Below are 26,780 nucleotides of genomic sequence, written 5' to 3' on the forward strand. Positions count from 1 at the left end.
GTCCATATTCCCAGTGAAGAAGTTCCTGGAGTCTCCCCCCAAGAATGTTCTTCTCCGTAGGCATTGGACATCACTTTGACTTTTTATTCCATTACAAGAAACCTGTGCCTTGACTTCATCTCTGCTCAGCACGGTTAAACAGAAACTGTTCAAAGCCAAGACAAACTTCCCAAGTTGTCTTCGTCATACTTCTTTAAAAAAAAAAAAAAAAAAAAAAAAAAAACTATTGTGACAGAAAAGAGTGTGGACACCTGGCATTGGAATGTGTCAGGAACAAAAGTGGCCATCCCTCCTTGAAATAATGTGTAAAACAGCCGACAGCAATTCTGCTCTTTTAGTGGCCAGCCACCTCTATGAGGGCACCTCACTTCCCACCGCTTCTACTCCTAACCCTTTCTGTATGCCCAGCACCAGCTCTCCTCACAGGGATAGAATACACCAAGCACAGGGCACCATGCTGTCATCAGCTAGCAAGGCTCCCCTTCAGCCCCGGGGTCCTTTTGTCATACAGCTCTGAAGTACTGATTGCTTCCCCCTCGCTGTCCTTCAAAGGTGACTGTAGCCTAGTCTCAGAGGGTTTGCAAACCCCTCACCCACTGTAGAAACTCTGTCCAAGGTCTCCAGATCAGAGATAGACCAGGGTTAGAATAGCACTCTAGAATAGTGGTTCTCAACCTTCCTAATGCTGTGACCCTTCAATACAGTTCCTCATGTTGTGAACCCAACCATAAAGTTATTTTCATTGCTACTTCATAATTGTTATTTTACTACTGTTTTGAATTATAATGTAAATATCTGATATGTGATCTCTGACACATATCAGAAAAGGTCACTCTACCACCAAAGGAGTTGCAACCTACAGGTTGAGAACCACTGCCCTAGAGGCTGAATTGGCCACTGGCCAGTATGTAGATTTTGACTACCAGGGAACATGTAAAAGAATTGACACTGGCCCTCCTCCCCCACAGTGAAGACAAGAGTTTTTGTTCTTGTCTCTATCAAGTCCTCCACTGAGGTCTTGGACACAATGCCTATTCTTTGAAGATGCCCTATTATACACTGGAGCTTCTAGGTCTTCAAGAAATACCCTGCTATAAGAAACACCTGCATTTCTATTTCCCTGACAAGTCTATAAGAATGACAGATGGGTCTCCAGTAGTTCTGCTGGTAGCTTCCAAGTGTCCCTGGGTCAGAGCATTGATTCTTAGTGCTTCCTAAAACCTGATCCCAAGGAACCCCACTCTGTCTTCATATTCAGAGTCCCAGCAGATAGCCAGGCTATGGGAAACAGGAAACCATGCACCTACTCCTCTCTATGGCTGGGCAGATCCAGCTGTGATGATAATGACTGAGCACCTGGTGGGAGCACCAGGTTACTTCTGTCCTAGAGAGCAGCAGCTGAGGTAGCAAACAATGAACCCCATTTACCTACAAGAAAGGTGAAAGCTTGGAGATGTAATGTAGCATGCCCACAGGAGACAGCAGGAGCTGCCGGAGAAGAAGGCTGACTTGCTAGCCGATGGGTGTTCAGCATCTCACCCATGTAGGCACCCCTGTTTCCCTCTCAGTGGGTACAGGGCTATGGTCACTGTGTAAGTTCCCTGTGGCCATGCAGTGTCTTCAACACTGGGCTCACTTGCACATTCCTCTCAACATGACAAAAGTATCTGAACTCCTTTTCTCCATCCCAGAGTGACATCTTTAAAGTCAGATTCCACAGCTCAGCACCTACCCATCCTCACCCCGTGAAAATAGAACCTTCTAGATCTCTCATGCTCCCTGCTTCAGCCACCAAACCATCTCCCTTTTAAGTGGCAGCATCTGTTTGCAATAGTTGCTCTCTTGACCAAGAAGAGGTCCCTGTCGTTTCTCTGACTGCCCACAAAGCATCAGGGGCCACAACAGTGCTCCCTCCCGCTGACCTAATGCCCCACCATCCAGGTTACAAGGTGCTGGTCTTCCAAGGAGTGCCAAGTGGAATAAGAGCAAACATGGAACTCCCTGTACAGATCCAAACAGGGAAGTTGCACCCAAATGAACCCGAACTCATTGTCCCTTTGGCTTCTAGTAACCCCTGAACAACTTTAGTTAGGTCCACATCAGTCAAAAAGAAAGAAGGCAGAAAGCACCATGAGAACCCTGCCTTGTTCAGGGATAGATCAGAGCTCTGGGATCACCTGAGGGTGCCAAGCTGCAGGCCATAGCTCTTCTAGCAGCCTGTGACCTCCATAAGTGGGGCCAAGGTCCCTGAAGTTCTGCCTGGAAGGCACCCAACTTCCAGGTTCCTCGGAAGCTGGGCTTCAGCACCTTCTACCCAGCACCCATCTGTTGAAGCCTCTCCCCACAACTGGGCCCCGAGGAGCAGGGCATGAGGTAGACTGCATTAGTTAGCTTCCCCCTGCCCAGTCCAAGGAGGAAGGAACCTCTCGCCCAGACCCATGGTCCTTGTTCCGGATGTGAGTGACACTGTGACACAGGCCACTGCCCGCTGTCCTCTGCTCCAGCTGACTGCAGCATCAGCCCAACAGCGGGTGGAGAATAAAGGAGTGGAAGTGACAGTCCCCTCAGCAGGGTCTCAAGACACAGAAGTCCAATTCCTGGGGCTTGCGGCGTAGGTCACACTGGTCCCGAGCCAGCAGCCTGCCTCCATGACCCACACACTTGAGCGGACGCCTTTTAAATCCACGGCCACAGCTCTTAGAACAGGGTGACCAGTTGCCGAACTCCCAGGTGGGGCAAGGTTCCCCACAGGCTCGTTTCTCCACTGGTCGATGGGCTGCATCGCAAGCAGAGGTTTCACGCTGCCCCGGGGAGGCCCTGCAGTCCACTGCTCGCTTCTGTAGGCCACTACCACAGCTCACCGAGCAAGGCCCCCAGCTGCCTGCCACCCAACGTGAAGGAGGCCTGTTGTCTGGCTGCTCTACTTGGTTGGAAAGGCTGAGAACACTGTTGCGCAACACTGGGGAACCCCGAGGGTCCTTGGGGCGAGAGGACTTGTCCTCCCGAGGCTCTTTGGGAAGATAGAAAGAGTAGCGCACTCGGGGCGGCGTCATCTTACCCACAGACAGGACCTCCACAGTCAGCGGCTCCAGGATGGGTCGAGAAGCCTGTAGGCTCTCTACTGCAGTGCCAGTGCCGCTGTACCGTAGTAGGCTGCCCTTTACCACCAGGTCCCGTTCTACAGCAGATACCACGAAGTGTCCATTGAGTAGATATTTGCCTTGGCTATTTTTCAGTGCCAGGTAGTTGTCATCCCCAATGAGCCCCTTGTAGCCACGCTGGCGGATATCAATGCTGGAGGCGCCTGCAGGGATGGCCACTACAAAATTGTAGCCATGCCTAGAGTAAAGAGATTGCACGTTATACAGATGCTTGAGCATCTTTATCCCCCTTCAAAGTAGTAACTGGTTGTGGGTTTGGAATACATCACAAAAACTGTGGTAGAGGGTAAGGGTACTTAACCACCACCATCCAGGGCTGTCAGAAAGCTGAAAGCCTAGGCTGTAGGACCTAGTGTTGCTATTGATCTTAGATACCTGTCAACATCTCTAAAGCTGTTTCCTCATCCATGAAAAATAGAGCTCATAGCTCATTGCCTATGGTGAGGTGCCATGCTTAGTCTTAATGAAGAGGGAAGGGGCTTGGTCCTGCCTTAACTTAATGTTCCAGGCTTTGTTGACTCCCCATGGGAGGAGTGGATGGGAGGTGGGCTGGGAGGGAGGTCAGGAGGGTCGGAGGAGGGATGGGAAGGAGAACTGTGGTTGAAATATAAAATGAAATTTAAAAAATTAAAAAAAGAAAGAAAAGAAAAATAGAGTTCGTATGCACACATACCATAGAACTATCCCAGGGAAAAGAAGCCCACAGAACATAAGTAACAAAGCAAAGCACCTGACACAGAGGACTCGATAGGCATCAGCTATTAGGAGGAGCACAGACAAGATGTAAGTGTACAGTGCTCAAGTCCAAGGTTAGTTGTTGGGTGAAGTCAGAGTAATGACCTTAGAGTCAAAGTCAGTGCCTTGACTCAGAGATCAGACCCCTTTAAGTAAATCAGCTGGTTGCTCTGGGTCCCTACATCCTCATCCACACAGTGTGAGTTAAGGTAGATGCTTTCTCAGGCTCCATCCAGTTCCTCTGACTCTACATGGAACCACCCTACTGCATGTCCTTCAGAAAGGCAGCTTCAAAAATTCTGCATCAGCAACAACTGAGCTCAGGAAAAGGAGCTGGGGGATTTCCTGGTGCATCACCCCTAGGGGCTCAATAGAGGATGTAATGTCCAGAAGAGGTAGTCAACTCTAGGAAGCCCATCTCATCTTTCTATCTTCAGCACTTGGACCCGTGAATTTTTAGGCTAACCATACACCCAGCTCCCAACTGAGGTCTCCAGTACTCTTGCTCACCCTGCTTCTTCCAGAACATAGGTTGGGACTTCCAAAGGATGGTGTGGTCAACCTCTTGAAGTTCCAACTGCTGAGCTACAGACACTGGAGTTTGAACTAAAAGATGCTAATTATGGGGTACACTTCCCTAGAAGTGGGGACTCCACTCATTCTCTTCTCAATCCCCAGGCCCAGGACCTCAAGTCCCCCAAGAGCACACGGCTGTCACATGCTACCTCTTTTCCCTTATGAATGTGTTAAGCATGTATAACAGGCACTGTATTACCTTTTTAAAATTAAGTTCCTTACTCCTCATGGGACTGAATATGAAATTCATCTACAAATGGGTGTCTAGACAACGGAAGAATAAATCATTGCCCAAGGTCATGCAGAAGTCAGAGAGAACTGAGATCGGAAAACACCTCTGTCCGTTTCTTAGTTAGGGTAATTATTGCTGTGATGAAACCCCCTGAGCAAAAGCAGCTCAGGGAGGCCAGGGGGAATTGGCTTAGGCTTCCATATCACTGTTCATCATTGAAGAGAGTCAGAACAGGAACTCAAATAGGGCAGGGACCTGGAAGCAGGAACTGATACAGAAGCCATGGAGGAGTGCTGCTTACTAGCTTGCTCCACTTGCTTTCTTAGAAGCAGGACCATCAGCCCAGATGTGTCATTATCCACCATAGGCTGGGTTCTCCCCTATCAATCGTTAATTAAGAAAATGTCCTAGAGGCTTGCCTACAGACTGATCTTATGAAGGCAATTTCTCAGCTGAGGCTCCCTCCTCTCTGATAACTCTTACTTGAGTTGACATAAAACTAGCCAGCACAGTCCAGCTCTAGAATTCTAGACAGATCCTAACAACATTTCCATCTCATCTCTTGTTGGGGGTGTGTCTTCATGCATCCATCTTTGCTAGCTGAATGGATGGATATGTAAATACATGGGTGGATACATAGACGGAATTATCAGCCCAAAAAGAGTATGAGTGTCCTCAACAGTAATGATATGCATATTCTAACATTTCTTCCATCCTAACCCAAACTTTCAATGCCCAGGAGTAATTCCATATCTACCAGACCACTTCCCTTCCCTTGCCTGTACCCTCCAGGGTCCAGAACTTACATAGGCTTGGTGAAAAGTCCTGTGACTCTCTTGCAGCTCTTGTTGTCTCCACCACACACTCCGCATTTGTCAAACTTCTTCTTGGAGCCCAGGTTCCCGTCACAACCAGCCTTGATGCACTTGCCTTGGACACAGACTGAGGTGGAGTCAGGAGTACACAGGGTACCATCCACCACCTGCATTATCCCCAGAGAAAGAAGAGAGGGGCAGTTCAATGAGGTGCTCTGTGAAGACAAGCCTCTGCCCCCTTATTCCTGCACACTCACCTTGGGTGCTAGCACATAGAAGTAGCCAGTGCCATTAGCTCGGCAGATGAGTTTGCATTTGTCACGAGGTGACACACCTGAGTACTTGGGTACCCATGCTACAGCTAAGGTGAGCCGGTTGGTGCTATGATTGTAACCATTGAAAGCTTCACATTGCTCCTCCCGGAAGCTCTTGCCAGAGGCTGGATAAGAAGAAAGCACATAAAAAAGGATGCTAAGAAGAGGAGCCAAGAAAGGTACAAAAGACAGCATCTCTACCAGAGGTGCCCAGCTTAAACACCCCTCTGACATGTGACAGTCACCCCTATCTTAAAATATTAAAGGTGCCTGGAGCCAAAAGATACAGTGCACAATAAGCAATGTGCCACCTTCTCCAGTATCTAGTCTCAAATTCCCTCTATCGTGGGTGTCCGAACATGATCTTTGGATAATGAAACCTATTACATCTCTTCTCATTAGATTGTTAATTGCATTACACAAATCACATCATTTACAAGAACACCAGTTCTATTGATGAGCAACTATCAATATACTTTGTAACATACTTCTGAGGTATGTGCTCTTTGTAGTGCATTTAAAAATAAAACAATACTCAATGATGACTGCTGTGAGTTTTGAGGTTAGGATGAACATCATGGCATTTTAAGAATTCTTCAACAGTTGAAGTATTATGTAAAAATATTCACAGTTTCAATTGATGACAAAGTCACAGGTACTTATACTGCTGTTGTCCTTTGTTGCCGAAGTGAAGGAAATAATGAATTTTAGATAGAAAGGTGAATTTGAAGGTGCTGCGCTGGGCATGGCGGTGCAAGCCTTTAACTTCAGAACTCTTTAGACAGATCTTTGTGAGTACCAGACCAGCCAGGGATATACAATAAGACCCTGTCTCAAAATAAAGTACTAAATTTCTAATTTAAAGAGGGACTATGTTTAGCTAGAAGCATCTTTGGAAATTAAAATGTAAATTTCCCCCACAAAGTTCATGGCCCCTGGATTCCTGCTTAAAAGATAGGCTTGTAATAAACTATGAAAACTTCTAGAGGCCCATCCCTTGCACCAGTTAGCCTCCCATCTGAGCAGCAAGAAGAAAGCACCCTTGCCAAAGCTGAACGGCTAAAGGAATGATGCCAAGGGCAGTCTGCACTTTACTCATTCCAGGCTCTTTCCTGCGAATTGAGCTCTTGATTGCAAGAACTGACCTTCAGGCACACAGCCCAGAGGCCCGGGCTACTGCTGTGCTGTGTCTCACCTGAGCTGGGGCAGGGCTCCAGGCTGCAAGATCGGTATTTCACTCTCACTCCCTCGCAGTACTTCCCACCGTTGGCAGGGGTGGGGTTGCTGCATTGCCTCCGGGCCAGCTGCACGCCCCCACCGCAGGTGCGAGAGCAGGGGCCGTAAGGCTCCCACTTGGCCCAAGAACCATCCACCTGGGTGGAAGAGAAAGTTATACTTCAGCAGGCTCAGGTGCCACACCCAGCCCCTCACCTACAGAAGCTCCCAGTAAAACCTATCAGTTCCCAGCCCACCGCAATAGAATGAAGTCCACTTTGTATCATGAGGTTTGAAAAAACATGATAAGCAAACAGTCTGTATGTTCAAGACCCACCCAACACTTAAACCGATTCATCAGCAAACACCAACCGTTCCCAGTGAGAAGTGAGAGTTCTGGGAAGAGGTGCCTTAGGCTGTGAAGCCAGTCAATCAAACGAGTGTTACAACTGCCTCTGCCCTTTCCACAGGAGTGGGCTTAGCTGGTAGACAAACCTCCTTAGGTTTCACCTATACCAAAAGAGACCAGAAACACTCAGATCTGGGGTTGATTGGAAGACTCAAATTGGGTGGCATGTATGAAAGCCCCTGGCCTGCCTCTGTGAAGGATTTCAACATCTTCCCTGAATGGAGTTAGTGTATCTACAGTCATCTCCAACCTTGGGCAGGTACAACCAACAACAAAGTCAATACACAATGTTGCCATGGGGGCTGTAACATTTTCATGTGGAAATGTTCTATCATTTTGACTTTCTAGCAAACCAGAATGATTCTGACCTCCATCAGGTCCTCCTTTGAGAAAATCCAAGGCAGCACATGTACCAGCAATGCTAACATTTGTGCTGAGAGAACATGTGTTAGAGAGGATGAAGCAGCCCTAAGCTGCTGTCCAGCTTTGGGATAAATCACACAGTGAATTGTTCATTTGTTTGTTTGTTCATTTGTTTAAGAGGACAAAGGATTTATAATCTTCATTGTGTTATTTGGATTGATAGTACAATGGCTCCTCACTCCCTGAGCAAGTGTCAGCTGGGCATAGAGAAATGTCTGAGCTGGGAATACAGCTGTCACTCACAGAGCATCCATGATGTGTCCAGACTACATGGTCCTAGGCAGGAACTACTTGCATGAAGTGCTAACATTCCTTCCTTCATGTACTGAGAGTCATCTCTGTGTCTGTTCTTCTCTGATCGGAGCTTCTCTGAAGCCTACACATAGTAGCCTCCCACACGTGGGTAGCCCCTCACCAAGGTGCTCTCTCTAAAGTCAGCAATGACCATCTAAAGAAGGAGTGGCCATGCCTAGGCCTTTGTATTGCACCTTCTCTTCAGTATCCAGAACTCTAGACAATATCTATTTGATAGAACGTTTTCCACCAGTTTGTACAAAAACTTCCATTGTGCACCTGCCAATCATCCATTCATTCACTACATATTTGCTGACTTCCTTCTATATATCTGGCACTAGACGCAGCAAGTCCTTGTCCTGAAAGCTGCCACAGCCCAGTGAGAGGAAGACAGACAATAAAAACGAGCTGGAGTCTGTGTGTGTCTGATGAGGTTAAAAGTAGGAGGCAATAGTGCTAACAAAAGCCTTTGTGAGGTAGACTGATCTGTGTAAGAGGCTGCTGGGTTCTCAGACGTGCACCTGCCTCAAAGAGCTATGGGTATGGACTGGGTAGGAACTATGGAAAGAGCATTCCAAGCCGGGGAAGCAAGACATGCGGGCAAGAAAGGATGCATGGAGGGTTCAGTGTCATCACAGCAGAGTAGGCAGGAAATCAAAAAGTACACAGTGGAAGCAGAGACTAAGCTATCTCCTTTCAAGCTGAGTAAGAAGGCCCTGTAGGGTGCAAGCAGCAAAGTGTTACAGCCTAATTCCTATTTTAAAAGAATCCCACTGGCTGCTCTGTTCACGACAGTCTGTAAGAACAGAAATGTAGAGAGCAGATGTGGAGAAACTGCCAAATTCCAGAGGAGAGGGAATGTGGCCTGGAACAGTTTGACAGCAAAGAAGTAGTGAGAAATGAGGTTCTGGGTCGACTTTGAATACAGGGTCAATGGGAATTGCTGAGATATCAGATGTTAAGTGTATGAGCAAATGGGTTTTGGCATAAACAAGTGGAAGGTGCGGTTGCCAAAGCAGGTTTAGGGGATATGGTGAGGAGCCCAGTTTTATGGCTGCCATGTTTAAAATGTTTATCAGGTGTCCAAACGGACTTGCCAAGATTCACTTAAACATAGAAATAGTTCAGAGCTGGAGATGAGGCTCAGGGGCACACAGCTTATCTAGTATGCACAAGGAATGGCATCCAAGGTTAAGCTCTGTCCCCCACATGCATTATCGGCCGTTTTGAGTTTCCAGGTTTTTCATATAAACTGAGACCATTGAGCACAGTTGCACATTTTACTCCAGCCACATTCACCTATGCAGGCACACATAGAACTGGACTGAACCAAGGTAGTGACTAACCTAAGAGATTGTGACAAGGAGGGATGGGGTGGGGGATATTTAACAATGGGCTGCAGTCTCTCGGTGAAACAGGGAAGACGTAGGGGCATGAGAAGGAAACAGGGAAAGACAGTTGTACAAGCAAATACGGATCCAGACTGAAGAGTTTCTGCAATCCAAAACCTACATGGAGATAAGTGCGAAGATGGGACACTGTGGTTGGGCAGATGCTAAGAGTAGGAAGGCTGAAGGACTTCCTCAAGGCTGCAGTCATTTATAGGATAAGCCAGTGGGCTTTGGCTAGTCTGGGTAATATTCCTCATGAAGGGACAGGTTTCAGCTCACAGGGTGGTGAAGTAGCTGCTCAGAAAAGTGGTTGAGATTATAGTGGAGAGAATATGTGTCCTAGCGATGCTACCTACATCCAGCATCCTCTGGACCCATCTTCTGGAGAAATGAAGCTGGTTATGACACACCTGTCCTCAGAACCTTCTAGTCTGAGCTCATCAGCTTGACCATCAAGCTGAATACAACCTTGCTCCCAAGCTGCTGACCTAAAGGTATAGCAAACAGCCTGTTGTCACCATCTTTCACTTTGCCCACTTCTGGCCTTGCCCACTCTACCCATTGATAGCATAGCCTGCTGTCCCTCAAAGCTTTCCTCCTCCTCAAAGGTTCCTCAGTAACCTCCGGTTGTTCTTAATCTTCCACCCTCACTTCTTCCATGATGCACTGCACCCATCTTTCCTAACACAGAACACACACCTCTGTCTTGTACCCTGATGACAACTCACACAAGACTGTGGTTTCTGACAGCCTGCATTATATTTTGTTTTCTCATCACAAAGGTTTCCTTAACCCCTGAACTCTATGGATTTGGCCTAGTAAGTAGTTAAAGATTTAGTTAAATACATATTCTCAAGTCACAAAAACAAGATTTTAAGAAAATAATTCTGTACCACATCCATTTCTAGAAAATGGATGGGTTGGATTCTTGGTAAACAATTATTTGTAAGGTTGTTTCTTTGAAACTCTGTATTGTGTCTTCTCCCAACTATGAACAAGGGTAAGAAAGGGGCAGTTCTCTCCTGGGTCAAAGTACATGTTTCTTTGTTTTCCTAACATGAGACCTAAAGAATATAAATTGGGTAAAGAAAGAACTTAAAGAAGATACCAGAAAATGGAAAGATCTCCCATGCTCTAGGATAGGTAGGATCAACATAGTAAAAATGGCAATCTTGCCAAAAGCAATCTACAGATTCAATGCAATCCCCATCAAAATCCCAGCACAATTCTTCACAGACCTTAAAAGAACAAGCCTCAACTTTATGTGGAAAAACAAAAGACCCAGGATAACCCAAACAATCCTGTATAATAAAGAAACTTCTGGGAACATCACCATCCCTAACTTCAAACTCTATTATAATTCTAAAGTCCTGAAAACAGTTTAGTATTGGTACAAAAATAGACAGGTAGACCAATGAAATCTAATTTAAAATCCTGATATTAGCCTACACACCTATAAACACTTGACTTTTAACAAATAAGTTAAATTTATACAATGGAAACAAGAAAGCATCTTCAACAAATGGTGCTGGCATAACTGGATACTGGTGTGTAGAAGACTACACATAGACCCATGTCTATTGCCATGCACAAAACTTGAGTCCAAATGGATCAAAGGCCTCAACATAAACCCTGACACACTGAACTTCTTAGAAGAAAAATGGGAGGTACCCTTGAACAAATTGGTACAAGAGACAGCTTCCTGAACATAACACCTGTAGATTGACAATTAATAAATTGGACCTCCTGAAACTGAAAAGCTTCTATAAAGCAAAGGACACAGTCAAAGACAAAATGGCAGCCCACAGAATGGGAACAGATATTCACCAACCACACATCTGACAGAGGACTGGTTTCTAAAATATACAAAGAACTCAAGAAGCTAGTTACCAAAACACCAAATAATCCAATTAAAATGTGGAGTACAGAACTAAATAAAGAATTCTCAATGAAAAAAAATCTAAAATGGCTGAAAGACACTTAAGAAAATGCTCAACATCCTTAGCCATCAGGAAAATGCAAATCAAAGCAGCTCTGATATACCATCTTACGCCTGTCAGAATAGTTAAAACCAAAAACACCAAAGACAGTTTATGCTGGAGAGGATGTAGAGAAAGGGGCACACTCCTCCATTGCTGGTGGATGTACAAAATCGTACACCCACTTTGGAAATCAGTATGAGAGTTCCTCAAGAAAATGGGAATTAGTCTACCTCAAGATCCTAAAATTCCACTCTTAGGCATACACCCAAAAGATGCACATTCATACAACAAGGACATCTGTTCAACTATGTTAATAACAGCATTATTTGTAATACACAGAACCTGGAAGCAACCTAGATGTCCCTCAACTAAAGAATGGATGGAGAAAATGTGATACATTTACACAATGGAGTACTACTCAGTGGAAAAACACAATGGAATCCTGATATTTGCAGGAAAATGGATGGAACCTGAGTGAGGTAACCCAGTCACAAAAAGACAAACATGGTATGTATTCACTAAAATGTGGATTTTAAACATAGAGCAAAGGATTACCAGCCTCCAATTCACACCACCAGAAAAGCAAGGAAACAAGGAGGACCCTAAGAGAGGCATACATGGTCCCCCTCCCAGAAGGAGAAAAGGACAAGATCTCCCAAGCAAATTGGGAGCATGGAGGGAGGGGAGAGGGAGTTAGGAGGAAAAAAAGGGGATAAAATGAGGGGAGAGGTGGGCATGAAGGAACAGGAAGATTGAGAAAGGGAAAGAATAAAGTAGAACAAGAAAAGAGATACCATAATAGAGAGAGGAAGTCATTATAGATTTAAGGAAAAATCTGGCACTAGGGAAATGCCCAGAGATCTACAAGAATGACCCCAACTAACAATCTAAGAAATAGTGGAGAGGCTACCTTTAATGCCCTTCCACAATAATGAGATTGACAACTACCTTATATGCCATCCTAGAGCCTTAATCTAGTAGCTGATAGAAGCAGAAGCAGATACCCATAGCTAAACACTAGCTAATCTCCTGGAATCCAGTTACAGAGAGGGAAGCGTGATGCACAAAGGGGTCAAGACCAGGCTGGAGAAGCCTACAGAATCAGCTGACCTGAACAAGGGGGAACTCATGCACCCCAGTCTAATAGCTAGGAAACCAGCATAGGACTGACCCAGATCTCTGAATGTAGGTGTTAGTTAGGAGGACTGGGCAGTCTATGTGGCCTCTAATAATGGATCAGTATTTATCACTAGCATACGAATGAACTTTGGGAGCCCATTCCACATAGAGGAATACTCTCTCAGCCTAGACACATGGGGGAGGTCCTGGGCCCTGCTCCAAAAGTTATGACAGACTTTGAAAACTCCCCATGGAAGGCCTCACCCTTCCTGGGAAGCAGAAAGGGGATTGGCTGGGGTTTGGTGAGGGTGATAGGGAAGGAGGGGAGGGTAAGGGAACTGGGGTTGACATGTAAAACAATTTTCTTTCAAATTCAAATTTAAAAAGGGGGGAAAGAATATAAATTGTGAATTACAGTCAGAGAATTATTTTTGCTGTACTTGGTCCAGCTTAATTGATAATCTTGTTAATCTGGGGCAAGCTTTTGTTCAATTATATTTCAGCCAATTAAATAAATAAATAAATAAATAAATAAATAAATAAATAAATAAAAGCACAACTGTAGCTGAGCTCACGATGCCCAGGGTTTTCCTTCATTTCATCCCATACCTGGTTCATCTGTGTGATCCCACCTCCCTGGATATGGAAGTGGTTGATGAGGGAAGAAAGACAGAGTCAGACAGCTAAGACTCATGGTCAGACCTTCAGCTCTATCCCAGAGCACCAGCCTCCCTACACAAGAAAGCCCAGGACTTGGAGAAGTCCTGCCAAAGGCTTTATCATGTTTGCAAAGCCTGGCTTACTGTAGTATTTCTCTAGTCTTAGTGTCAAAAAAGAACAGAGGACTGGGGAGGAGGCTCAGTGGATAAAGTGTTTGCTATGCAAGTATGAGACCTAAGTTCAGACCTCCAGCATTCACATAAAAGTTAGGTGTGATGGGTGCCTGTGACTTCAGTGTTACAGAGCAGAGACAGATATAACCCATGGGATCATTAGAAAGTTCTAGATTCAATGACAGACCCAAATAAATAAATAAGTGGAAAATCATTGAAGAAAACAACTTGACATAAATCTCTGGAAAAGCATACACATGCATATATATATATATATATATATATATATATATATATATATATCACACACACACATACACACACAAAAGAGAGAGACAGAGAGAGACCACAGACAGAAACAGAGGCACAATGCAATGTGGCACAGTCATAGTGAGACCAGCAGTTTCCATTGAAGACCAAGATTGAAGACCAAGGCAATGGAGGCCCAGGCCCATCCCTCTCCCAGCATTCTCTGACATGAGAGCTCACCCGGTACTTGTTAGGGTTATGTCTCTCCACGCAGGCCCCCTTGAGGCAGAACTTGCCCTCACCACAGCTGGTGCCATCTGCCCAAGGGAAGTGGCGGGTCTGGCATACCATCTGCCCCTTGGCCTTGCCAGTGCACCACAGCTTTGTACAATACTGCATATATGGACAGGGCTTAGAGCCCACCCCAAAGGCCAACTCGCACTGCTGACTCAAACTGTAGCTTGTGCCAGGCAGGTCCTCAGGCAGGGAGATGGGCTTGCTGGGCTGGTCCAGGAGGCAGTCACCTGCACAGATCCAAGGACATTTGTTAGGATAAGCTGGGGAAAGGGAGGCCTGGCTGGCTTAGAATCTAAATGGTAGAGGAAAAGTAAAGTAAGGGGCAACTAGAATAGACCCATATCAGAGTCCAATTCTTTGTCATCTTTCAGGTACAGAAGACATTTAAAGAGGTGATGAACACTACCACCAAGGACAGCGGTGAAAGCCTTCCCACTCCTGCTCCTCTCTGTCCCCTGACTTACCATGCCCACTATCCAGGAAGTCAGTGATGATAGCAGCACTGCAGGCTGACCAGGGGTTGGCACGATCAATCTGGATGAGTGTGGGAGACATCATGTGGTTGGCTCTGAGCTTCCCAAACACCTCCTCGCACACCTTCACATTGTCATGAGGCATGTTGAATACATGGCCTGTAGGGTGAAACAGGAGGATTCAGGAGGCAGGAGCAAAAGACTGAGCACAGACAAGAAGCACTACAAGAGCAAATGGGAGAAGCAAGAAAACCCTATGATGGTTTTCAAGCTCATTATTGGCATCTATCCATTGTCTTCTTTGTTGATGTCCTAGGAACTAACTTGTGTCTTGGAGGATACAAGCTTGTGTCTCCCATCTTCTCCATCAGGCCATGAGCCAGGTAAGAACAGCAGGGTGTTACCTTGCCTTTAAGGTATTTTCCCCAAAGTACCCAAGTGTCAACTGGGCTACAGCAATCAGAAAAAATTAAAGCCAATGCCAAGGCAGATGCTGGCCCCAAGAATGGATTCCTACAGCTCCAAAATATGAGAATCAAATATAAACATTTCCTCTCTCATCAAAGCACCCAAAACAAATCCAGGTCAATCCCAGAGGTCACCTTCCCTCCCCTCCAGGCTTACCCAGCTCGTGGGCAGTGGTGAAGGCTGATGGAAGCCCATCATCCTCAATGACAGAGCAGCTTCTCTTGGGATCACACATGGTACCCACATCAGCCATGCCCAAGGTGTCACAGGTGGTAGCCCCACATAGGTCCTGCCAGGTGGAGGAGAAGCAAAGCCAGACTAAAGTTAGAGATGGTAACAGAAGGAGCCTGAAGAAAATAAATGGCATCCTATGGGCCTTGGAGCTGCCATCCAGCCCCAGCATCTTTCAGCCAGCTCTTTCTTGCTAAAAGCTTGTGGGGTTATTCATGAAATCAGCCCAGGTTAAAGGACATGGCCCAAAGAAGAAAGCTTGTGGCTCACTGAGAAGACTGTACCCAACACAGGGAAGTCCTGTGGGAGGAAATTAGGAGGTACAAAATTAGACTACGAGGGCCACAGCTTTATTTAGAGAAGGTCAGAAAAATAATGACTCCCACAGCAGGGTGGGGTTCTGATCATAGCTCTCTGAGGCATGTGGGGGTAAAAAGCAACCATGTTCCCCATCCATGGGCAGCTCTGAGCCATCTCTGTCTTTGTTGAGTGGCTGCCTCTTGGACAACTATGAATTAAGTTCAGATTCCCAGCCATAGGCTGGCCGGCCAAGGATCTACCCCAGCCAGAGACTTGGCTTACTTGAGCTGACAGGAAGCAGAGAGGGGTGGACATGAGCCACTGTCTATACACAGTTTAATGAGCTACCAAAGCTCAAGGGAAACATGAGCTGACGGGCTGCTGGAGATAAAAGATAGAGATCATCACCTAAGTGGGAGGGTCCCTCTTCTCTATCTAAAAGCCTGATGGTGCAGAAGCTAGGCTTCGCAGCAGCACATTGTATTAGGAAGTATATCCAGAGGATGCTAAAATGAAAAATGGGACTCCATGGTTGGAAATCTCAAAAGCTTTACGCAGTATTATAGGCCACAGAAGCATCTAGAAACCTTGAGAACCCAGAAGTTGGAAATGGATAACACTCATATACAATTTGGTCCTCTCAGAAGGTCACACTAACATACTCTTCTTCCTGTCATTGTCTTTAAAACATATGGAGATTTGGTCCTTACAACAGTCTTAGGAGGCAGATATATCATATCTATTTGCAAAAGGAAGAAACAAAGGCCAGTGATCATAACTAATCAGGGCCATGGTTCACTAAGAGCTAACACCATGCACAAATTTCACATGTATAACCTATCTAATCCTCACTGCAGTCCACTGAAGTAATGACTAGTTATCCCCTCCCACAGACAGAGAAGCTGATGCTTGGGGAGACTCAAGTCACACAAAAGAGTCACAAGTGAAGGGTCTGTATGACTGGGGATTTGGCTCAGCAACACTTGATGACCAAGAGGTCAAGGTAAACAGACATGTGATCTCTACTCAGTTTTGTTCCCTTTGTGTGTCTCTTTCTGTCCTGTCTCCGTGTGTGTGTGTGTGTGTGTGTGTGTGTGTGTGTGTGTGTGTGTGTGTGTGTATGCATATGCTGATCTGGGGGGGGCAGTGGGAAGCAACAGGGTTAGTGGGGCTAGAAGGCATGAGAAGAAAGTGGTCATAGTACAGAGAGAATCAGCAAAAACTTAATCCAAAGCACTCAGAAGTTTACCACCCGAGCAGTCAAACTTGGCTTCCCATGGTCAGGTGATAATCACATCTAATGAGTTAACAGTTTTTCTGGCCAGAGAAAACTGTGAGGGTGACCAGCCTGAACCTGAGGTGCCAGAGTCAGGGACAGGCGTTATGCATGCCCTCCCTTTGTTTTACTGCCTGTGTGAATGGTATGCCACTTCCAGGAACTTCATAAGAGACCTCAATTCCCTTCCTTCCCTTTTCAAAGACTTCATCTCCCAGAAAGTTCCTCCCTAGAGTCCTAATAACCTAAGAAATAACCCCTATCAAAAGATCACAGACAAGCTTGGGACAGGAGGGAAAGTGGAAGAAACACATAGTATTTATGTTATTTCTTAATATATATCTTAACTCCTTAAGACAAGGGGTTAGGCCAAAGCACCCATATGTCTTTGGACGCTAAAGCACCAATCCTAATTACCGGAGGTGGTGATCTGAGATCTCAGCCCTACGGTTAAAGCCTGCAGCTTCTAGGACAAGCACACTCTGTGGCTTCCAGGCCACCCACACACTCAGGCTGACCTCAAGCAAGGGACTCAGAAATGAGAACCAAGAGAGTAGGTCCCATTGCTAAGTCGCTGTGTGTCTCTGGCCAACTGCCTCTTCTCCTTAAGGGCTCAGTTTGCTGCTCTGGGGAAGAGCCAGTTCTCAACCAGAACTTGCACCATCTTGAGCCCCTTCTCCTTCCTTCTCCAATGCTAAGTGCTCAGCCCCTCCTGGCCCTGTTGGTATGACAGGAACACACAGCATGACCTACTTTTAGAACAGAATGAACAGTAAGGGGCCTCTAATCTTCTGATGCATGCCAAGCAGTACAACTCACAGGAAGATGCAGGCTCCTCTGCCCCTGCTCCTCCCCACACTGCCCCTAGGACCCTACCAGAGGGAGAGCTCACATGGGACTCTAACTTCCCTGTAGCAGACTCTACAGTGGGGAGGTCTCTTGAGCAAGGCATCTTTCCTCTTTAGAGAGTAGATTCTCCTTCCTACAGGAAGTTGCTTAACTGTAGGCCCTTCCTGAGCAGAAGCAACCTGTTCTTTCTATCGAGAAACCTCAGCTTCATGGATTAAACAAAGGGAGCATAGAAAGCCAGCAAAGTCTCTGTGTGGAAGGGCATAGCAGGGGACAGAGGGCCCTCATCACCAGCATCTTCAGGGTGGGAAGACATGCTGCTAGGGTCAGAAGTTCTGCCCCCTTCACCCAATCAAGGAAGCAAATGACGAATGAGATATGGAGCTTTGAACGCCCACAGGCATTTGTACAGTGCCCAGCTGTACCTCATTTATGGCACGGCATGTCTCCACCCTTGAATGAACTCAGAACCACTCCAATCGCTTTAACCTCTCTAGCTCAGGCACCAGTCTCTAAAATATAGACACTGCCTTGTTTCTTTCTGCTGGGAAAGTCCCTACCTGATTCACTATTTCTGGCAATTTGTCATTTCTCTTATAGTCACGGCTGCTTTTCCAGAGGATCCAAGAATCATCTTAGCCAAAAACATGATCCTCCTGGACTCTGCTTTCCTAACTTTTCCTAGTTAGGTTTGGAGCTTTATGTAAACAAGGCTGGCACTTAGTGATGACCAGATACCTCTTTACCAATGTTGCTCCCCACACACAACCACTGTGCAAATTCTACATCCCTGTGGACGTTTTCCTCACCTCCTCTGCTGCACACATAAGTACTGGGACACTATTTCCCAGCAGCATGGGGGAAAGGGGAAGGGGAACCACAAAACCCAAGTACATTAATGTTTTAATTTGGGAGAGGAAAAAAAAATCTATGTGTTATATAACCAAGTCCTGAGCCAAGGTTCATTGTAAGAACCACATACCAGTGTCCAGAACCATCAGAGAACTTCAAAACCAACCTCTCATTTTGCAGATGAGATGAGGTTGCACACCCAAGGCCATGTACTATTCATTAAGCGAAGCTCTGAGTCTTAAAATCATAGCTTTTGACATTCAGGCCAGCCCAACAGTGTTCTTTGCTCCAAATTGTATCCTACTGGGAAGGATACCATGATCACCAACAGAAAGCATTAACTGGGCCCCTGACTTGTTTCCCACATAAATCTGTGCCATGTATAACCATATATTTTGTCCATCACAAAATCCATTTGTTTACAATTTCTAATGATGGCTTTGCTTTTCCAGAAGTGAAATCTAGCAATTCAGAGCTCTTGCAACCAAGAAAAGAAACAGGTAGGCAGTGAAGCCTGAAGGGTGGACTATTCCTATTAACAAATATGGTATCACCATCATATAAGTCCTTCCAGAAGTAGAAAATCCTATTGCCCAAGGGACTAGACTAGTCCAAGGACAAGAACTGCCTCACTGAGGAAGAACAGAAGCCAACACGTGTAGGAATGCAGACCGTCTCTAGAAGCTAGCACTTCAGGAGAATGTACTTGTCAACTATATGATGACAGCTAGCAGTTACTGAGTGACCACAGTGTCCCAGACACTGCAGCAAAAGCTCTACTTGAATTACTCAATGAATCCCCCTTCGGAAGATATGCCATTACTAAACTCTGTTTTACAGAAGAGACATGCATTAAGTATGAAATTATCCCAGGGTTGCACAGAGCCCCAAGTTAGGGAGAACAGAGGTTGAAAGATAGGGAGTGTAGCCCCTGGGCATGATTCCTTATTGCTTCTGGAGGTCATCTACTCCAAGAATGAAGGTACAGAAGATATTCAAGAGGGAAAAAATCACCCCCAGCCCCCACCCTCCAGGTCAAGACAGTGCTGGTGACCATAGGTGAGGAGAGTCCCAGGGAGAGAGAACTGGCTAGATTAAGTGTTAACAACAGCATCTGCTGAGGCCATGCTGGTTGAGCAAGCTGCTGGCTCCTTGCCCCACACCTGCACTGACACACTGACCCTGTCCTGGTTGTGCACCCTGTCTACTGACTCCAGGGTGGATTAACATGCTCCTTGATGGGGCCCCACCTTCCTCTAGGGCAAAGCCTGGCGGCAGAGAGCCAAGAAGAAATGCCAGAAGAAATCAACACTGCAGTCTGACAGCCTGAAAGCTGGATTAATGGTCCTCAGGCAGAGGCAAAGTACCCAAACACCCAACAGCTTCAGGTAGCCTGCACTTTCCAGGCACTTGATGAACCACCAGATGCATGGGCCTGTGCAGGGGCTAAAAAGACAATATGTGATGCCTGCCTTAAAGGAGTTGGCAAGTGCTGGCACCCACAATCCCCACATAAACACAAGAGTATTAATCAGGCAAGTATGATATACTTGCAAGGGCAATGGTACAAAATGCTTTAAATCAAGGCTATTTCAAATTTACATTTTGGCAAGGAACCTGTATATACTTATTTAAGAACAAGAAACATAACCAAAGCAACTGCTAAAATAATGAAAGGATAGCTGCTACTATGGAGTGCCTAGACTAGATGATGAGGCAGCTCATCCTCAAATGGCTGCACAAGTTGACTATGATGCTATGCCTTCCGAAGATGAGGATAGTGGACTTCTAAGAGCTGACTCACAATCCATTGATAGGGAGTTCAAGTGCTGAGATTCAAGTTCAGCTCTGCTTGATGCCAAGCCAATTATTCTTTCCATTGCACCATGTGTCCAAGTCAAAGAATCAAGATACAGTGGGAAGAGTGTTGAGGTATGGAGGAAAGGAAACAACCACAGCGAAGTTCAAAGGAAGGTAGACAGCAATCCCTAAGGTAGGAGACATCATCCTTGTTAACTAACCCAGTGATTAAAAATAATGGATGGAGCTGGAGTGATGGCTCACTGGTTATTGCTTTTACTTATCACTCTTGCAGATTGACCTACATTCAGTTCCCAGCACCCACATGGTAGCTCACAACCATTTACAATTCCAGTTTTAGGGACTCCAGAGTCATCTTCTGACCTAAGAGGGCACCAAGCACACATGTGATGCACATGCGTACATGCAGGCAAATCTCTTATACACATCAAAAAATGAATAAATCAGGTTTTATCTCTTTAATAAAAGGGATGAGTGACAGGAAGCCATCACTCTGGTGGCTGAGGCAGGAAGTGCAGGAGCTTTAAGGCCAACCTGAGCTGTATAGTAAGAATATATTAAAAAGAAGAGGGGGGGAAGTAAAGAAAGAAAGGACAGAAGGGAGCTTGGAAGAGAGTGAGGGAAGAAGGGAGGAAGGGGGACAGGGAGGGAGGAAAGAAGGGAGGAAGGAAAGGAGGGAAGGAGGAAGAAAAGGAGGGAGGGAGGGAAGGAGGGAGGGAGGGGGACAGGGAGGGAGGGAGGGAGGAAGGAGAGAAGGAAGGGATGGGAGAAGGGAGGGAGGGAAGAAGGGAGGAAGGAAAGGAGGGAAGGAGGAAGAAAAGGAGGGAGGGAGGGAAGGAGGAAGGGAGGGAGGAAAGGAGGGAGGGAGGAATACATAGGAAGATGCCACACATAAAGAAGGATTTTCCGACCATCGCCCCATCCTCTGCCATTAATATTAGGCTTACTTATTTGGAGTAGGAAAAGACAAGATGCGTGTTCACTCCGTGAGACACAGAACAACTGTATTCCACCATTTTGCTTTTTTCCCCACCTCCCTTTTCTCATTTCAAAAGCAGCAGCACACTGCTATGTTGTGACTAAGAAATGACAATACCAAATCTTCAAATGTCCCCTCTCTCTTAATGTCTTCCAAAGTCTGACTTCAAAACAGAGCCTGATGAAACAAAAATTCCTTCTTAGCATGCTGGGAGGAGGATATAACCCACAAATCATCATCTTATTATTCATAGCTTTTAATGTGAACACTAAATGGCATATCCCACTGCAAGTATTTGATTTATAGAAAACATTAGGTTCTTTTCCCTGAAATAATCCACTTTGCACAGTCTAGAAAATACCCCATCCCATGTTCCCACACAGACCCTGGCAAGATGGCTTAACAGTTAAGAGCACATATTGCTTTTGTGGAAGATCTGAGTTCAGTTCCCAGCCCCCATGTCAAACAGCTCAAAACCACCTTCAGCTCCAGCTCTAGGGGAAATCTTACCTATCTGACCTCCATGGGCACCTACACTCATTTAGGCAGGCACACGCGCGCGCACGCGCACGCACACACACACACACACACACACACACACACACACACACACTGGCACTGCTCAAAAACAAAAACAAAATCAGTGCCAAACTTTGGGGTTGGGAAAGCAGAAAGTTCAGAGTATGAATGAAAAAATAAAATAAAGACAGTTGAGTTTCCCTGGATATTCACAAAAGAGGAGGAAACAAAAGGTTAAAAAATGGAAGGGGTATTCTGTGAAACGACTCTAAGCAAAGAGAAATAAAATGAGCAAAAGCAGGAAGAAAGCATAAACGGCAAGTCGTAAAAATGAAAATGAAGTCATGTCAAGAGAGGAAATGTCACCAATAGTGAAACAGATGGTGGAAGGAATGAAGGTCACTTACAACACAGGGACAGACTTCTCTCCCCACTCCAGTGCTCCTGGGGCCAAGAGCCCTTTCTGCACCCAGTCTCTTCGACGTGAACACACACACAAACACAGAGAGAGAGGGGGGAGAGAGCTCTTTGTGGGGGAGGGTGGGCCCACAACGTATTCATATTTACAGCTCCAGACAGAATAGTATGTGGGAGTCATAGATGCTCAAGAAGTATCAAGAGAATGTATGAGTGAATGAATAAAAGCCATTTTACCACGAAGGGTTACTGAAACAACAGAGACACTGGACCAAAAATCAAGGAGGACTCAGGAAACCGGGGTCTACTGAGTCACAGCAGTAAATACCTGGCATCTGCAACTGGTGCAATGAGAAGCCAGAGATGTTGTGCTCCTCTTAGAAATAAGTAAGAATGACTCTGGCTCTGATCCTCGGCAGCTCCTCGCTCCTTTCCTGGGCTGACCTCACCCTGCTGTTATGAGCCTGGAGGCTGGCTGCTTTGCAAAATCAGATGTGCACTCTTTGTCCATGAACTTATTCTGAATCTTTACAGAAACTCGTCCAATTGTCAAAACACTTGTTGTATGATCAATGTATTCTCTCTTCCGGACAGCTAAGGTTCCTGGAGATCACATTTGTCTTGCTCTAGAAAGAACAGCTGTTTGTTCGTGTTCTCATCCAATACTGTACCTTCCCCGGGGAGATTGGGGGTGGGGGTGACTCAGGAATGACAATTTTCTAAGACTCTGAAAGTAGAGCAGGCCCCAAAATCTGTGCTGGCAGGGAGATGGGGGAGGAGGTGTTTATACAAGCATGGCACACATACCTTGATGATAGGCCTGCCAACACAGACTCCCTGCTCTCTGGCTTTGCCCTCTAAATGCCTAAGAGAAAAACAGCTTAGAACAGTCACATCTGGCACATCACCACTTCTGATCCAAGTGACCATGCAGCTTGTACCCATTATGCACAGATGACATGGCCCCCTGGGGGCCTAGCACACCACTGAGAAACAGAAGCTGCCATGCTCCGTGCTGTTTGATTGCTTCTTCTTCAAAAAAGGCCATCTTCTTCTTCTGATGGCATGGCCTACTTTCCCGGCAGGGGCTCATCTTCTCAGGACTTGTTCCAAAACTCAGCTTTAACAACTGGACCGAGGTCTGTTATTCTAGATAGAGCCAGGGAGCGACCTCCACATGGGGCATCTCAGGTAGCAGATGGGACAACAGCTGCTTTACCCATTAAGAGATCCTGTTCTTGGCCTTTGCTTTTTCTCCCAGAAATCTGACTGCAGAGCTGCTCTGGGTGCAGAAGTTGACCCCTTCTTGTGCAGTTTCCCCATGACTCAAGCAGGGCTTGTCAGGCTGGGCTGCGGCAGCTCAACAGACCTCAGTTGGAAGAATGAGCGAACACAAGGAAGCAAGGCTCAGGCCAAAGACCTCCCTAGAGAAACCAGGTGGTGGGAGGAGAAGAAGCTGGGAAAGGAGGAAGTTCTATTGCAGGAAGAAACTAGCTGTGCCAAATGGGTTACTGTGGAAGACTCCAGCTCCAGCTCGTGGGCGCCAGACCAACTCTAAGTGGCCATTTAGAAACAAGGAGAGTTTGCGGCATAGAAGTAACCAAGAACCATGTACCGGATTATGATAAAGAAAAAAACAAGAGCACTGCCAGGATTCAAGTCACGGCCCCCAAAAGCACAGAAAGTGGGGCCCTTGGATGATTCTTTTCCTTCAGTGTCTAAAGAATTTCAGGAATCCTGATCGTAGTAGTGCCCAACCTTTGAGTCAACACTTAGGGCTCTAAACCTTCAATGGTTGATAGCTTCTTGAGATGGAAGGTTGGGTAAAGACATGAGGAAAACAAGGCTATCTTCTCCCATCTGGGTTTGTCTCTCTAGTTCCAACACAGTGTCTTCCCAGCCCTGCAGCTGGAATGTCCAAATGCTTTTGACTGCGCTCACACAGCCTTGCACAGCAAGGGCAGAGTGGGAGCCCTGCCCGCAAGGGAGGAGGGTCTTAGGACTGGAATATAAGTGGTTTTGTCTGCTCTGCTGCTTAGACTACAGCTGAGCAAACGGGTCATCATCTACTAATAAGGATCGGAGAAAATTGGAAGACGGTTTCCCCAGCTCAGTTCTAAGTGAAACTCCAAGTGAAATAGTTCCAAACAGGTGTCCTTACTAGATTGCATGCTCAGAATAGCATGGAAGCCACTTGATGAGGCCCAACAGAGCAGGATGTAGGGAGAAGCAGCAATGGAGTATATGCTTAAGTCTGACCTTTCCCAGCAACCCACAAACTATTACAATGATCCCCCACTATCTCAATCCAGAATTCTCAGGCCCAAGACAGAGAAAGGATGATGTGTTGCCAACTAGAAATGTAGCAGGCACTGACCTTGAATCGCCTTCCAGTACTGCATCCCGCAAAAGCCTGCTAGGAGATGTCAAGAGAAAATTTGGCCACCCACATAGGAGTGGAGGTTCCCATTCCCACTATCTACAACACCATCCTCATAGCGCCTCCTATGGGCCTTGAAGACAAACTGCAGTTCAGGGGCGGCAACTTCCTGGGTTCCAGCCCCTCAGCGCCTGATCCAGAAGGCCCTGATTGGCCGCATCAGGACAACACCTTCAGAAGAAGCAGACTCTCCTCCAACCTCCCAGAAGCATGTCAGGTGGAGCTCTGCTGAGCTTAGGAGAGGGCTCTAATTAGAACTTCCAACGCTAGAATTCTGAAGAAACCAATTTAAAGGAAGCATTGACTGGCACAAAGGGACTTTGGAGAGCTAAACGCAATGACCTTAAGAAAAGGGGGTTGAGTCCTAAAAGGTGACATGTCGATCAACTCACCTGTCTGGTGAAGAGGATGGCTGTGTCCCAGTACTCAGGGTGCTTGTCGCTCACTTTGTTCAGCTTTTTCTGCCAGGCGCAGAAGTTACGCAGAGTCAGGGCTGCGTTACCTGTGACCTTGGGCCCAGTGTCACGATCCCCTAGGAGTAACACCTTGACCACAACGACGTTGATGGGGTTGAGGATGCTGGGGTGGCGGTACAGTCGCGCCGCTGTAGCCAGCAGCGTCAGGAGATAATGTTCCAAGTCCGCACCGTGAAACTTGACCATTGACTCGTCAGCCACTACCAGTGTCTCCACGTACCGTGGGATAGACACGAAGCGCTTGGAGCGCCCCGACCTGAGCCGGCTGTGGTTCTCCCCCACGCCCGTCCGCCGTGGCTTGTAAGGGTCCAGGGCCCTCAGGATGGCGGGGTTCCAGCCCGAGGCCACCCCGCAGCGAGAGGTGAGGTCTCCAGAAGGCCCTACAGGAGCACCCCGGCGCTGGAGAAGGTGTGCGCCCTGGCTGTGACGCTGCGCCGCAGGCGCGCTGGCGTTGGGCAGAGGGCTAATGACATACTCCGCGCCTCGGTAGCCGAAGGCTCCGCGGAGACCCCCGCACAGGCTCACAGCAGCAAAAGAGTCTGGCTCCGCGTTCACATACCCGGAATAGAAGCAGCGTCTCAGGTCTAGAGAGCTGCCGGTGAGCCTCTGGAGGGGGACACCAAGATACTCAGTAGCGAAGGCGGGAGCCAGGAACTGGGCATCCGGTGTCAGGTGTAGGTAAAAGTCCTGCTGGAAAGCTGTGATCTGAAAAATGAGACCCTGATCCCCGGAGTCCTCCGTACCCCTCCTATAGTAGTGGCGGCCATTGATGTCCGGGTCCCGTCGAATTGGAACGACCACCTCCCACTCTGGCTCGGAGCTGCCAGCAGGTCGCCAGGCTAGAGCCAGGATTGAGACTCCCAGCAGAAGCATGGCGCCGGGCCGCGCACAGCCGCGCTCTGGGATGGGACTTAGCCCGGCTCCCACAGCAGGCACTGTCTCCTTATAGCCTACAAACCAACGCCCGGGACAACGGCAGCTACCAGAAAGGACAGACAACCAAGTCGGGTAGACTCCTCCCAGAGTAGCCAGCGTGCACAGGGCAGCCCGCGCCTCCTACCTGTTCCTCCCTAAGCAAAACGCGCTCTGGGAGCTTTAGTACGATCGCTGTCAAGTGCACAGGCGAAATTTTGTCGTGGAGAAGTGGCGCGAGGTAGAGGGCTGCTTCGCTAACCGCAGCCACTGGCGGTGCAGCAAACCAGGCGTTGGGCGAGCCTATTAAAGGCCCCCTCCTCTTTGGACTGCCCAGTCAGCGCCCCTCCCCTTACTCCCCTCCCAGCCTCCCAGAGCTCGCAGCCTGGAGCCTCCAGGGGCCACCGGAGAACTCGGTCCCGCCTCCAGAACAAGAGCCACTTGGCCGGGAGGGAGTGGCGTTATGCTGAGGCAGGAGGCGTGGGCTGACCTAAGAAACCAATGCTGGAATCTATTCGCATTTTGTCCTAGGTACCCCAGTACTGAGATGCATCCGTCACTACTGCCTGGATGAGCATCTGTGAGCTCCCTATCTTACTCTTCCACTCAAGGCAACTGGGGTGCAGAGTCAGGAGTCAAAACAGTACTGACCCCTCTTTCCTCCAGTTTGCAACAGCCCCCACCGCTGCTTCTGAACCATCCGGTCTCCTAAAAGACCTCAA

General features: G+C 47.1%; 1 protein-coding gene across 1 annotated transcript; it reads right to left on the reverse strand.

Moving 5' to 3' along the window:
• Positions 1 to 215: 215 nt before the first annotated feature.
• On the reverse strand, positions 216 to 26,426 carry Adamts15 (ADAM metallopeptidase with thrombospondin type 1 motif 15). The gene is made up of 8 exons (XM_051196978.1): positions 25,063 to 26,426; positions 15,143 to 15,275; positions 14,510 to 14,677; positions 13,989 to 14,272; positions 7,029 to 7,206; positions 5,777 to 5,958; positions 5,511 to 5,686; positions 216 to 3,339 (listed from the first exon to the last, which is right to left on the reverse strand). Exons 1-8 carry the CDS (start codon positions 26,017 to 26,019, stop codon positions 2,565 to 2,567), a joined length of 2,853 nt encoding a protein of 950 aa, XP_051052935.1. The 5' UTR covers positions 26,020 to 26,426; the 3' UTR covers positions 216 to 2,564.
• Between the last annotated feature and the right edge of the window lie 354 nt (positions 26,427 to 26,780).

The sequence above is a fragment of the Phodopus roborovskii genome, unplaced genomic scaffold, assembly GCF_943737965.1.
Source record: "Phodopus roborovskii unplaced genomic scaffold, PHOROB, whole genome shotgun sequence".
In the NCBI taxonomy this organism is placed as follows: domain Eukaryota; kingdom Metazoa; phylum Chordata; class Mammalia; order Rodentia; family Cricetidae; genus Phodopus; species Phodopus roborovskii.